Raw genomic sequence first — 14,038 nt, 5'->3', positions numbered from 1 at the left:
GCCATTATTCTGCCGGGCACACCTCCTAACTGGTTCCTCTGCCTCCTGTGCCTCATTTCCCACTCTGTTGTGCACAGAATGCCCAGAAGCCTTTTAAAAGTAGGAATCTATTTATTTCACACACACACCCTGGATTCTTTATTGGCTGCTTATCACCTGTAAGATCAAGTCCAAACTCCCTCTTGAGCTTGCTCCTGCCTACTTTCCAGCCACTTCTCTACACGTTCTTGGTGCTCTAGATCTTGGGTACCTAAGGTGTGGTCTGTGTACCAGCATTATCAACAACACCCGGGAGCTTTTTACAAATGGAGAGTCTCAGGCCCTACCCAGACCTTCCAAATAAAAATCGGCATTTTTAACAGGATCCCCAATTTGAGAAACATTGGTCTCAACATTCGTAGCTTCTATGACTTTCCAAACTTACTGCCCTAGTCAAAGTTTTTGGATGAAAACTTAAACAGAAAAGAACTTATCGGAATTTATACAATTAACTAGAAAGCTGGAGAAAGATACTCAGAAATTGGGGAGGATCCAAGAAGGCTGGATGGCAGTAACAGCCAAGGGAAGCTTCTGCCCGAGTCCTCAGCTTGCTGTGTGGCAACTGAGAAAAGCAAGTCCATATGCAGAATAAATGAGTATTCCAGAAAAGACTCTATGCTGCCTTCTCTTCCAGGAGGCTGGCTGGTGCCTTGAGATATGGGGCCATCGTAGAGATGCTCATCACTGCTGCTGGCAACTTGGTCTCTGAGCAGTGCTGGTGGCCGGGTCAGCCTCGGTGAGAGCATGTTGCTGAGCCCTCGTGCTACCTGTGTCACTTCCACATGGATAGTTGGTACCTGAGTCCACTGAACATGCACCATCTTGCCTGAGGAAAGAGGCTAGCTGACATGCATAGCCTCTTGATCTACCTTTTTTTTTTTTTTTTTATGACATCCACTTGATGATTGAGAGCCTCCTCTGCTATGGGACCTTGTGGCAAGCATGAGCACTGGCCACAGATATCTTCCTTGTTGGGGCCCATTTACATCATTCCCAGACCACTTCAACACCTATCTCTCAGCATCACCCCTTCCAAGTACCCCATCCAGACAAACCCTTAGCTGGTGTTTTCAGATGCACCCAGGATTTGCCTTACTCAGGCATGGTAAGAAACACAGACATGGAAATGGCTATCAAGAAGAAAGTTTATAGTCACGGTTCCCTAGAAGTGGGAGACACAGCACAGAGGGCCACATGGGGAAGCCCAAGGGTCAGACAGCAGAGGGAGAGTGGAGGAAAATGGGCAACAAACAGCCCTTTACCGTAGTTTCCCTGTGAAAGGTGAGGCAAGGCAGGGTGAGAAGATTTAGGATTGATTAGTTTGAATAATTCCAGCAGGCACCAGGGTGTGGGGGCTGTCTCTGTTGTCTGTACTTGGCCCTGGAGTGAGGAGGGGCTGGGGAATATTGGCTCTACCTGTGAGAGCTCGGTAAAAGAGGTAGTTTGGTTAATGCATGATGCAAAGGTCCGAGGTTTAATCCCTGTACCTTTCAGCTGTCAAAAGAGGTAGTTTGAAGTATGGACTCTGGCTTGGTTAGTTTGCATATGAAAGGCATGCTCCTGGCAAGTCTTTGGCTATCTCTAAGAACTGGCTAGCCCTGGGAGGGGCATTTCTTCCAATCAGCAAGGTCCCAGATGGCAGAGCATCAATAATACAGAAAACAAGAAAATGTACTTAGTACACCCGGTGACGGTATAAACACATTACTCTGGGGCATTTCTCCTTCCAGACTAAGTGCACTACTCAAAGTTCTGCGTGCAGGGGACTTTTCCTCCCCCCTTCTTTCAGGGCCACTCCAGCCTGTATAGCGGTCCACTGTGAGCTGGTGCCAGCAGGTCGTGTGGAGTCATCTGTCAAACAGCCTCAAAGTTTTTCTTTCTCCGTCATTTGACATAGGGGATTCCCTGTGAGGCTGAAGCAGGGCCCAGACACAAGAGGAGTGTGAAAGTCTCCAGAAATGTTAGTGTGCCTGGTTAGAAGAGGAGGGTTCAAAGGTGAGGTGAGGCTGCAGAGGTGACTGAGCCTGCTACCCCCACGGCCTGTAGAGGAGGCCTTTTGCAGGCTGCCGGGAACAGTGGCGGCAGGGTCTGGTGGACCATGGAGTCCCAGCCAGCCTCTGAGGGTCGTGGAGGCTCTCCAGGCCTGCTTCCCACCCTGAGCGTTGAAATCTCTTGCTGTGCATGAGGATCACAGCTTCTCTGCTCTCTCCTCTCCTGGATCCTGCCCCCGACCAGTCCAGAGGGACATCCCAGTCGTGCTGTCAATTTTCCATTCCAGATTTGCTCCTGGACATCGCCTCTCAAATCCGCCATAGCCCCCTCTCACTATTCCACCTGAAGGCTCACCCAGGCTCCTCCTCCCCCATCTTGCAGGGAGGTTTGGATAGAATTCCTCAAACCTGGAAAGTTGTGTTTTAAACCTTGGGAAAAATAACTGTCATTTGATTTCTGTGAGGTATGATGGGGGAAACCATTTCCTGGTAATTTTAGATGATATGGTTTCCATGTTCTGAGTCACCAGTATTCCATTTACCTAGTTAGGCTCAGTGAATCGTTCTCAGATCCTTCTTTCTTCACGAAAGTATTTTAAAGTGAAGGAGTGTGCGATGGAAACTTCTTTAGGCTAACACTTCAGGCTCTGCCGTGGCTCCCTCACCTCTGTGTATAGCCCCAGCCTCCCTCCTGAGCTTTGGCCTTGCCTTTCCAGGGTCTGCTGGTCATTCTTCTCAGTGTCCTCCTGGGCCTTCGGTCTGTCGTCAGTCACAGGGAGCTCAACCTCTTTTTCCTAAATTGGCTCTTTATGTTCTTGTTGGTATAAGTGGCTCCATAATTACCATCACTCATGTCCAACTTCTGCAGACACCTTTCTTCCTATGTCTATGCACTGATCCACTCCAAAGGCACTCAGAGGAAGCGTTTGTTGCCTCACCAGCTGTCTAATTCTGTCTTTCCTTCTCAAAAAGCCATCTAGACAGTATTTCCCAAAGCATATTCCTTCTCAACCTTCTTAAAAACATCCTTTTTTTTTTTCTTCCCTGCCATTCACAAGGCAAACATTCTAATCTGGTCATTCAAAACATACTCATTCAGTACCTACTATGTGCCAGGAACTGTTTTGGGGAGCAGAGATATAATGATGTGCAAGAAAAGCTGGTTTCCACCTTCAGGGAGCTTACAGTCTATAAGGAAAAGCAGAGGAAAAAACAGGTATTCGTACTTTCAAAGCAGCGTGGTAAGTGTTATGACAGGGAACATGTCTGGCACTGCAGGAGGAAGAAAAGGAGAGGGAATTTACCTGGATTTGGGGCACTTCTCAGGGGAAGTGATGTTTAGATTGAGATCTGAGGGCTGAAATCTGGGGGCAAAAGAAGATGCACTGTTCAGGGCATTGAAAGAGGTTCGTTATAGCTGGAATGGGAAATGCAAGACAGTAGGGGTGTGGAGGAGAGCTTTTCATGGAGATAATGAGGGACCAGTTCATGCACAGTCTTGTAAGCCAATTTAAGGAATTTGGGCTTTATCTTAACAACAGTAAGGAGCTATCAAAGGCTTTAAACTAGGAAAGAGAATAATCAAATTTGGATTTAAGAAGATCATTTAGACTGGAATATGAAGGACAGATTGGGAAAGGCAGAGGTATAGAGACCAAGCATGAGGCTGTAGTTCTATTTTTTTTTTTTTTTTTTTTTTTTTTTAGTGGCTGGTATAGGGATCCTAAATGTAGTTCTGTTCTAGACAGGAGATGGCAGTGGTCTGAAGTAAGGAAATGGCAGAAGGGAAGAAGAAAAGAAGATGGGTTCAAGAGAAACAGGAGGGTGGAAGTGACAGAACTTGGTGGTTGGTGGGCTGTATTCAGTGAGGAATGCAGAGCTTTCCCTAGGAAGACTGTGTAGTCTAGAGTCAGAAGAAGATGTCTAGAACAGAGCCCTGGGAAGGAATCGATGAGCCTGAGAAGTGGCCAGAAAGGCAAGTGGGAAGCCAGGACAGTTGTAGTGTTGGGGGAGCTTTTCAGAAAGTGATAGTTTCACATCCAGCTGAAAAGTCAAAGTCAAGTCAAAAACTGAAAAAGAGTCCCTCACACTCCCTTGAAGTATGTCACAAAGTGGAAACCCCAGTGAGAGCAGTTTTGATGTGGTAGATGCAGTGCACAGTGCAAGTGGGGGATGGTGAAGTAGACACCGCAAGTATAGATGACTCACTGTAGAAGTCTGTAGCTAAGGGTTGTGTCAAGGAAAGGGAATCTTTATTGTCATTGTCCTTTGCTTTGTTTTAATTGAATATTCTAAAGCATGGTTTGAATACTAAAAAGAAAAGGCATACAGAGAAGGAATTCTGGTTCCTGGCCATGCGTCTGGATGCTACTGTTGGGAATTCCTGGATCCTGGGCCCCAGCATGCTGTGGACTTCACAGCTGGATAATGCCTTGTTTGCCCCCTCTAAGGAGCCTGTTCTGCTACAGATGACCTTGGCAGCCTGTGGTGCCTGATACAGCAGTTATGAGGGTACTTCCAAAAGTTCGTGGGAAGAGTCATATTCTTTTAATTCTATTTTCCGTGAATTACTTGAAATACCCTCATGTTTCTGATGGAATAAACTTTGTTTTTCTGAGTAGAGAAGGTCTCTAAGCATAACAGATCGAGCTACATGTTTTAGAGTCACAAAGACAGTGGGGATTCAGCAGAACAGCCCCTCCCCACCCCTCCCCTCCACTCTCTTTCCTTCCCTCCCCTCCCCTTCCCTTCCCTCTCTTTCCTTCCCTTCCCATCCCTTCCCTTCCCTTCCCTCCCCTCCACTCCCTTCTCTTTCCTTCCCTCCTCTCCCCTCCCCTCTCTTCCCTTCCCTTCCCTCCCCTTCCCTTCCCTCCCCTCCCCTCCCCTCCCCTCTCCTCTCTTTCCTTCCCTCCTCTCTCCTCCCCTCCCCTCTCTTTCCTTCCCTTCCCTCCCTTTCCCTTCCCTCCCCTCCCCTCCCCTTTCTTCCCTTCCCTTCTCTCCCCTCCCCTCCCCTCCCTGCTCTTTCCTTCCCTTCCCTTCCCTCCCCTCCCCTCCCCCTCTTCCCTTCCCTTCCCTCCCCTCCCCTCCCCTCCCCTTCCCTCTCTTTCCTTCCCTTCTCTCACCTCCCCTCCCCTCTCTTCCCTTCCCTTCCCTCCCCTCCCTTCTCTTTCCTTCCCTCCCCTCCCCTCTCTTCCCTTCCCTTCCCTCCCCTCTCATCCCCTCCCCTCTCTTCCCTTCCCTTCCCTTCCTTCCCCTCCCTTCTCTTTCCTTCCCTTCCCTCCCCTCCCCTCCCCTCCTCTCTTTCCTTCTCTCCCCTCCCCACCCCTCCCCTCCCCTCCCCTTACCTCCCCTCTCCTCTCTTTCCTTCCCTCCCCTCCCCACCTCTCCACTCCCCTCCCCTTCCCTTCCCAAAGCTGGCTGGAGACTTCATTTTTGAGAGCTGTTTTTGCTGGGTGTAGAATTCTAGGTTGATAGCACTTTAAAGATGTCATTCCGTTTCTTCTGGTACTCATTGTATCTGATGAAAAGTCAGCTGTCATTCTTATTGTTGCTCCCCTGTATGTAATGTGTCTTTCCCTCCTCTCTTCTTTTAAGATTTTCTTTGTGTTTTTTTCAACAGTTTTACTGTAATGTACCCAGGTATGATTTTCTTTTTATTTAGATTGCTTGAGATTCTCTGAGCTTTCTGGTTCTGTGGATTTACTATTTTTTATCAAAATTTGGAAATTTTCAGCTAGTATTTCCTCAAATAATTTTTAAGTCCCATTCTCTTGTTGTTCTCCTTCTGGAATTGCTATTACATGTATGTTAGACTGCTAGATGCCTTTCCGTGGATATTGAGCCTTTCAGTGGAGGCTCGATCTAGGCTTTAGTCTGCATGACTCTATTGCCTTGTCTTCAGGATCACAGATCAATTCTTTTGTTGTGTCCAATCTGCTGTTAATTCTACCCAATAACTGTTTTAGTTCAGATAGTGTGCTTTTGAGTTCTAGGATATAATTTGTTTCTTTTTAAAGAGTTTTCTTCTTTCTCTTGAAATTCCCCATCTTGTCACTCATTGTATTCATCTTTTTCTGTAGATTCTTTAACATATTTACACTTTTTTAAGGAAAATATTATTGAACCTATCCTTTTTCTCCTGGATAAGTCTTGTTAATTAATGACAAAAGAAAATTTTAGCTTTCATAGCAAAACCTTGTTAATAAGTTGCTGTATGTTTGTATATCTTCTTTGGTGAGGTAGCTGTCAGATCTTTTGCCCATTTTTTAATTGGGTGGTTTGTTTTCTTATTGATGAGTTTTCAGAGTTCTTTGCATATTTTGAATTCATGTCTTTCATCAGGTATGTGTGTTGCAAATATTTTCTCACAGTCTGTGGTTTGTCTTCTCATTCTCCTAACAGTGTCTTAGCAGAGTGAAAGTTTTTAATTTTAGTGAATTCCTACTTATCAGTTTTTTTCTTTCATTGATTATGCTCTTGATGTTGTAGCCAAACTTATTGTCAAGCACAGGGTCACCTAGATTTTCTCGTATGTTATCTTCTAGAAGTTTTGTAATTTTCTGTTTTGCATTTAGCTCTATGATTCATTTTGAGTTAATTTTTTTTGTGAAAAATGTAAGGTCAGTGACTAGATTCATTTTTTTTATTGTTGTTGTTGCATGTGGATGTCCAGTTGCTCCAGCATCATTTGTTGAAAAGACTATCTTTCTCCACTGAATTGCTTTTACTCCTTTGTCAAAGACTAGATGACTATATTTGTGTGGATTTATCTCTGGGATCTGTATTCTGGTCCATTGATCTACTTGTCTCTTCTTTCACCAATAAATACCATGCAGCCTTTATTGTAGCTTAATAATAAGTCTTGAAGTTGGGTAGTGTTAGTCTTCTTTGTTCTTCTTCAGTGTTATGTTAGCTATTCTCTTTGTCTTTTGCCTTTGCATATCAACTTTAGAATTAGTTTGTTGCTGTCCATAAAATAAGTTGCTGGGATTTTGATTGGGAAGGCATTGAATCTATAGATCAAATTGGGAAGAACTGACATCTTGACAATATTGAGATTTCCTATCTGTGAACATGGAATATCTATCCATTTATTTAGATCTTCTTTGTTTTCTTTCATCAGAGTTTTTCTCATATAGACTTTTTTCATATTTTGCTGGGTATATTCCTAAGTAACTTATTTTGGGGGGTCCTAATCTAAGTGTATTATTTTTTTAAATGCTGGTATATAGGAAAGTAATTGACTTTTATATATTAACCTTGTATCCTGCAACCCAGCTGTAATGACTTATTAATTCCAGAAGGGTTTTTTGGATCAGTTCTTCGGGACTTTCTACATAAACAATTATGCCATCTGTGAAGAAAGATGGCTTTATCACTTTCTTCCCTGTTTGTGTACATTTTCTTTTGTTTCTTGTCTTACTGCATTATCTAGGACATCCATTATGATATAGAATAGAAGTGATGAGAGAGAACATCTTCGCCTTGTTCCCAGTCTTAGGGGAAAGCATCTATTTTCTCACCATTAAGTATGTTAGCTGTAGGGTTTTTTTGTAGATGTTCTTTATCAAGTTGTGGAGATTGCCGTATGTTCCTACTTTGCTGAGACTTTTTATTACAAATGGGTGTTAGATTTATTCATTATTGATTCAATAGATATGGGCCCTTTGCACGTTTTATTTATTTACTTGTTTGTTTATTTGTTTATTTATCTATCTATCTATTTGTTGTTGTTGCTATTATTTTGCAACTGGCCAGTACAGGGATTGAACCCTGGACCTTTGTGTTCCTTTGTACATTTTAAATTGGGTTATTTATCCTTTTATTGTGGAGTTATGTGTTCATTATGTATTTGGATATAATTACCTTATTAGATATATGATTTGCAAGTGTTTCCTTTCATTTTGTGGGTATCTTTTTACTTTCTTGATGGTGTCCTTTCAAGCACAAAAGTTTTAAATTTAATTCTATGTGTCTCAGCCACGTCAATATGGATTCCCTTACTCCAAGGGTTGAATCCCTTCCAGTTTCTGCCTGCTTTTCATTGTTCTCCAATAACTTCAAACAGTTGTTTTAAAATATTTTGTTCAGCGTTTATTATCATTATTGGCAGGAGGGTTAGTTCAGTACAAGCCACTCTACCATTACTAGCTGGAAGGAGCAGACTAAGGAATTTGTATTTTATTCTGCAAGTTGGCGATTTTCAATGGGGAAGAAGTCTGATGAGTTCATACTTTGGGGAGATTAGTATGGGAGTTGGCTTGTAGGATGGGTTGGAGAAGGGAGAGCCAGGAGACAAGGGAAGCAGTTAGGATAATCTTGCAGTAGTTCAAGAGAGAGGAGACAAAGGCATTAATTAGGGAGAGAGGCAGTGGAAATGGAAAAGGATGGTCACATGAGAGAGATTTAAAGAAAGATCCAGTTTCTGTGAGGGTCCCTGGTGCCTTCCCACAAGAAAGGATTCTTAACTGACCAGTGAGGATTACTACCATTTCATCCCAGAGTCTGGCCTGGTTATAGTTTATTCCAGGATATGTCTAGGGGGAGGCCTGGAGCATTTACTCACCTTCTGTCCTGGAAAAATGACCTGATCAAATCCTGTGTCACTTCTGGTCTGCAGGTCTCCCTGGCTCACCTGAGGGCTATAGAAGGCCTCCCAGGATCTAATTGGACTTTGAGCCTGTGTCAGTTATGGAACAGCCTATTTGCTTTAAGCCCCAAGGTCTGGAGTAGATCTGGCCATGAGCTGGGGAAGGACAGGGAGAAGGGGTGACAAGTGCAAGCTACACTGCCTGGACATGCCCAGCATCTCCTATCTGGGCCTGTTCTTCTTTACATTGGGCAGTCATTTATCCTTGACCTTTCCTACTAGCTATGTTGCTTTCTCTTTCCACAGGTCAAATGGATGATGTACTGGATTATATTTGCACTTTTCACCACAGCAGAAACATTCACTGACATCTTCCTTTGTTGGTAAGTACTCCAGGAGTCAGGGCATTTCAAAGGATGATTTGCCTAGTGTCAGGGGGCGGGCAGGAAAGGGCTGAGACCTCAAATCTTACCTCAGGCCAGAGTCGCAGGGGCAGGGATGTTAATGGGAGTGTGTTTAGCCCATAAAACTTGTTCTTCAAGTAAATATTCATTGAGTGATGATATAAGAGCTGGTATTTTTCTAGGCACTGTAGGCAAGGTAATAGGAATAGACAAAATGGACACAGTTCCTCAATTAATGGAATTGGTAAAGAAATATTCATAGGTTTAAAAAAAAGGAATGAAAGAAATGGTACACAAAAGTGTACAGTGAAAAGTAAGTTTCCTTCCTACACCAGTCAGTCCCACCATAACCACTACTTACAATTGTGTATCCTCTTAAAAAATTTATGAGGGCCGGCCTGTGGCTCACTTGGGAGAGCGTGGTGCTGATAACACCAAGTCAAGGGTTAAGATCCCCTTACTGGTCATCTTTTAAAAAAAAAATTATGTACATATGTGTGTACACACACATACACACACATGCACCACTCTTTCTGTTTTTAATAATAATATTATACATAACAGTTCTTATTAAATTTATTTTGGAAATACTTTCATATGAGCATAAATATCTCTACCTATTTTTTCGTGGCCACAGAGTATCTCATGGTATAGATGGAACATGTGCATTTAACTGATCCCCTTCTGGTGGACATTTAAGTTGGTTCCCATTTTTTTTCTTATAAACAATGTGGCTATTTCCAGCAATGGAGCAATTTTAAAACATAAGGTAGGTCTTTGTATTGAGATATATCCTATCTTTTTAAGTGAAAGAGGCTGTGAATAATATAGGTATCCTGTTTATATCTAAAGAGCATGAGTTTGGGGCCGAGCCCTGGCGCACTCGGGAGAGTGCGGCGCTGGGAGTGCAGCGATGCTCCCGCCCCGGGTTCAGATCCTATATAGGAATGGCCGGTGCACTCACTGGCTGAGTGCCGGTCACGAAAAAGACAAAAAAAATAAATAAATAAAAAATAAATAAAGAGCATGAGTTTGTGCACATGTGAATGTGTATTAAAAGTAGTGTGGAAGATATAATTAATCAGGGTTATTTCTACAACTTGGGACCAAGGGGTTGGTTTTGCATTTGCTGTGTTGTATGAGTTTTTTGCCATGACCAAGTGTCATCAGAGAAAGATATTTCCATTTTGGAAAAAAAAGTTCTTACCCAGAAAGAACAATATGAACTTACTGTCTGGGATGTCCCAGGCCAAAGAACAGATCTAAATATTACTTCTCTGAATGCGTTTTGGATCAATGGCCTTAGTTATCTTAGTATGTAGTTTTTCCCCTTGAAGGAGTCTGGCTCTCATCTCCACTGGGAGAAATAGATGTCTCAGCCATTGTGGCCTCAGGCTGTAGGGAAGGAATCTGGACTTCCTAATTTAACGTGTTTGCGCCATCCTGCTCTGCACTGTGCCCAGATACCACAGCAGACAGTGGATGGGGCTGAGTCTGCTTGAGTGGAGAGGGAACTCTGCTGAGCCATCCCTGTCTCCCCAGGCCCCATGAGGCTGACACCAGGAGCCAGGCCATTTTGTGCAGAGCTACAATAGGTAGGCTCCTGTCTGATTTATGAAGATGAGGGTGACGGGCCCAGCCCAGTCAAGACCGTGTCGTTGATTAAATAGATTAAATCTGTCTGCTGCTGGGTGATCTCCTGCCTGCTGTCCTCCTGTCCTTCTCTGGAACACCAGTGGGAATAGTGTTATTCTCACGAGCTCTTTCCTGAGAGTATTGGCATTTCAGCCTCTCTGCTTTTTGCTGGGTGGAAATCCTGTCTAGTCATGGCTATTTCCTCCCTAGTATCTGGAATAAGCCCTTAACCATAGCCCTGGAATTTTAGCATTTCAAACCCAGTAAGCACTCAACAGCTATTTCTGGAGTTGATTTGATTTGGGGAGGCATATTTATTTTTTAATGGTACCATAACAAATTACCACAAATTTAGCAGTTTAAAACAACACAAATGTATTATTCTACAGATTTCGTAAGTCAGAAGTCCAGGTGGCATCAACTGAGTTCTCTGCTCAGAACGTCACATGGCCAAAGTCAAGGTGTGGGCCAGCCTGGGCTCTTATCCAGAGGCTCTGGGGGAGATTCCTCTTCCAGGCTTATTCAAATTGTTGGCAGAATTCAGTTCCTTATAGTCGTAGGACTGAGGTCCCCGTTTTCTTGACATGTGCCGTCCCCTCCATCTTTAAGCCAACAATAGTGTGTCAAATCTTCTCATGCTTTGAATCTTTGTTGTCTTCTGCTACCAGCCAGAGAAAGGTTTCTGCTTTTGCTTTACAGGCTTGTGTGATTAGGTTAGGCCCACCCCAATAATCCAGTATAATCTCCCTATCTTAAAGTCAGCTGATTAGTGACTTTCATGACATTTGCAAAGTCCCTTTTGCCATGTGAGGTAACATTTTCATGGGAGTAACACCCAGGGGAGAAGGTCATGGACCAAAATGCTGCCTACCACCGGAGGACGTTTGATACCTGGTGTATTTGGAGAAGGTAGGCGGGGGTGGGTAGGATCCGCCTCTCTTCCTGACACACGTGGAGGCCTCACTTGCTCCCTCATTTGATCCTCTTGGCTGGAGGTGTCAGGCAGCTTATGGGTGGGAAATGAGTGTCCCTTGTCCTTCTGGTGGCCTGAGCTCTGCTTCTGCAGAAAGGGGGCTCCTTGGGAACCTTCCATGCCTGCTTTCGCGCACAGCCTGCTCCTACCCTCACCTGCTTTCTCTTTTTCTCCCCACCTCCAGGTATTATAGGTCACGATCTTCCTCTGGGAGGGTGCTCCCTCCCTCTCCTCCCTCTCGCCCTAAGAACAGGCACAGGACAGGCCCATAAGGGAATGTAAGAGCCCTGCTTCCCACCCAAGGACATGGGACATGGACACCCGATCAGCAGCTCTGAGCTGTCTTTACAATTCAAAAAAATAAAAATAAAAGGAAGTTTACGTCCTAAAGTGCACCTCTTTGCCTCCCTCTTCACTCATTCCCCTCTTTCCACCCTCCCGTAGGGCAGTTTTCTGTTCATTGTTAACTTTTTTAAACATCCTATCTTGATGAGAACAGTAATTATAGATTGTCATAGGATAGGATGGTGGCTTGTTTCACAATTTGGGGAGGTAATTTCATTTAGTTTTTAAAAGATTATAAAATAATACATGCACATGGCAAAATTAAATTGAAAAAAATACACTGGGGCCGGCCCCGTGGAGCACTCGGGAGAGTGCAGCACTTGGGAGCGCAGTGGTGCTCCCACCGCGGGTTCGGATCCTATATAGGAATGGCCGGTGCGCTCACTGGCTGAGCGCGGTGCGGACGACACCAAGCCAAGGGTTGCGATCCCCTTACCGGTCACAAAAAGACAAAAAAAAAAAATAATACACTGACAAGTAAGTATCTCTCTTCCCCCAGCCCACAATTGCCCTCCCCAGAGGTACTACTGTTAAAAGTTACTTGTATTTTATTCCAGAAATGTTCTATACACATTGATTATGTGTATTTGGGACAATTTCATCACACATCCAACCCTCTTAGAATATATCCACCCCTCCAGACTGTCAAGGTGTTGTATGGGGAGGGTGAGGAGATTACAACTGTCCTGCACTCCCAGTGCTGTGCATATGTCTTGGAAGCTGTGGAGGAAATGTGGGGGAGCCCCTGGCCTTTTCTCCTTCAGTATGTGCTAGAGGTCAGTGTTCTTCAAGGGCTTCTCATGACGGAATGAATAGGGTCCTTCTCTACCTCTTGGGTGAAGGCTGGGATGGTGATAGGTGGGCTGGAAGCAGAGTTGCTTGGTGGTGATTGTGTTGGTAGAGCCAAGGGACCCAAAGGCCTCAAGGAAACACAGGGTCTGAGTGGCTCAACCTGGAGGATCTTGTGACACTTAGCAAAAGCCTGGTTCTGTGTGTAATGATTTCAGAGGCAGCCAACTCCCCCCCACCAACACACACAAACTTCAGGGATGGAGATTTGGTGCCTGTAAGTGAGGATCTGGCTTTAAACTGGGGTTGGCACACTTTTTCTGTGAAGGGCAAGATAGAAATATTTTGAGCTTTCAGGGCCATACAATCTTTATTGCAAATACTCAACTTTGCCACTGTAGCATGAAAGCAACCATAGACAATACATAAATGAGCGGGCATGGAATGTTTTAATAAAGCTTTATTTGTAAGAATAGATGACAGGCTGGATTTGAGCCATGACCCATGGGCTTAGGACCCCTAGATCCATTCTAGCAAGCAGTAGAGACCAGCTCTGACTGACGTAAGGAAAAGAGAAGAAAACAATGAGAGTTTGTCAGGAGATGCTGGAATAATTCAAAGAACGGAAAGAAAAGCTGAAAAACTGAGACTGAGGGGTGGGCAGGGTCCCTCAGAGACCCTAGCAATGAATCTCAAGGACTTGCTTGTATCTGCTGCCACTTACTCCCCTCAGCACTGTTTCTCCCAGTTGCAAATTTTACTCTCCTATGATCTAGAGATCACTAAGTACTTAGTACTTACTGTGATCTAGAGATCACTTGGTATAAACAGAGGCCACCAGGGGCCTGACCATATGTATGTAGGATGGAGGGAAGGGATATAGTCCCAGGGAAGGTGGTGCAAGAGGTATCTCCTACCGTGAATATTTGTAGAACCTACTGTGTGCAAGTTCTGTGCAGTCGTTGGGTGACTTAGGCAGAGTCAGCACCTCTGGGCAGCCTTTGGGAGAGAGAATCACCTGGGGCACTTCCAACCCCAGTGAGCTACGGGTGCTGGAGTACATCTGTCTCTCTCCCTCCGTCTCATGCTCTTCTTCTGTCCTTAAGTGGGTGGTCCTTGCTGCTTCTTGTCCTCTCTTCTTCCAGGTTGGTGGTTTAGGGGGAGCATTATTTTTTCTCATGTGGTGTATGTGTATGTCCTTCCTCTCTCTTTTCCTCCCTCCCTCCTTCATTTCTTCCTTTCTTTGCTGGCTAAGATGGACAGCCTTTACTCC

At 44.4% G+C, this 14,038-nt stretch overlaps 1 protein-coding gene across 3 annotated transcripts in view; it reads left to right on the top strand.

Annotated features, from left to right (window-relative positions):
* Positions 1-14,038, top strand: part of REEP1 (receptor accessory protein 1) — a 115,535-nt gene that overhangs the window by 56,685 nt on the left and 44,812 nt on the right. For all 3 annotated transcript variants that reach the window (XM_063078322.1, XM_063078320.1, XM_063078321.1), the window contains exon 3: positions 8,926-9,002. In XM_063078322.1, coding sequence (XP_062934392.1) covers positions 8,926-9,002 — 77 coding nt within the window. The remainder of the gene's footprint in view (positions 1-8,925; positions 9,003-14,038) is intronic.

Source organism: Cynocephalus volans, chromosome 14 (genome assembly GCF_027409185.1).
Source record: "Cynocephalus volans isolate mCynVol1 chromosome 14, mCynVol1.pri, whole genome shotgun sequence".
Classification (NCBI taxonomy): domain Eukaryota; kingdom Metazoa; phylum Chordata; class Mammalia; order Dermoptera; family Cynocephalidae; genus Cynocephalus; species Cynocephalus volans.
Note: the sequence above shows the minus strand (reverse complement) of the source record. Positions and strands in the feature narration are given on the sequence as shown.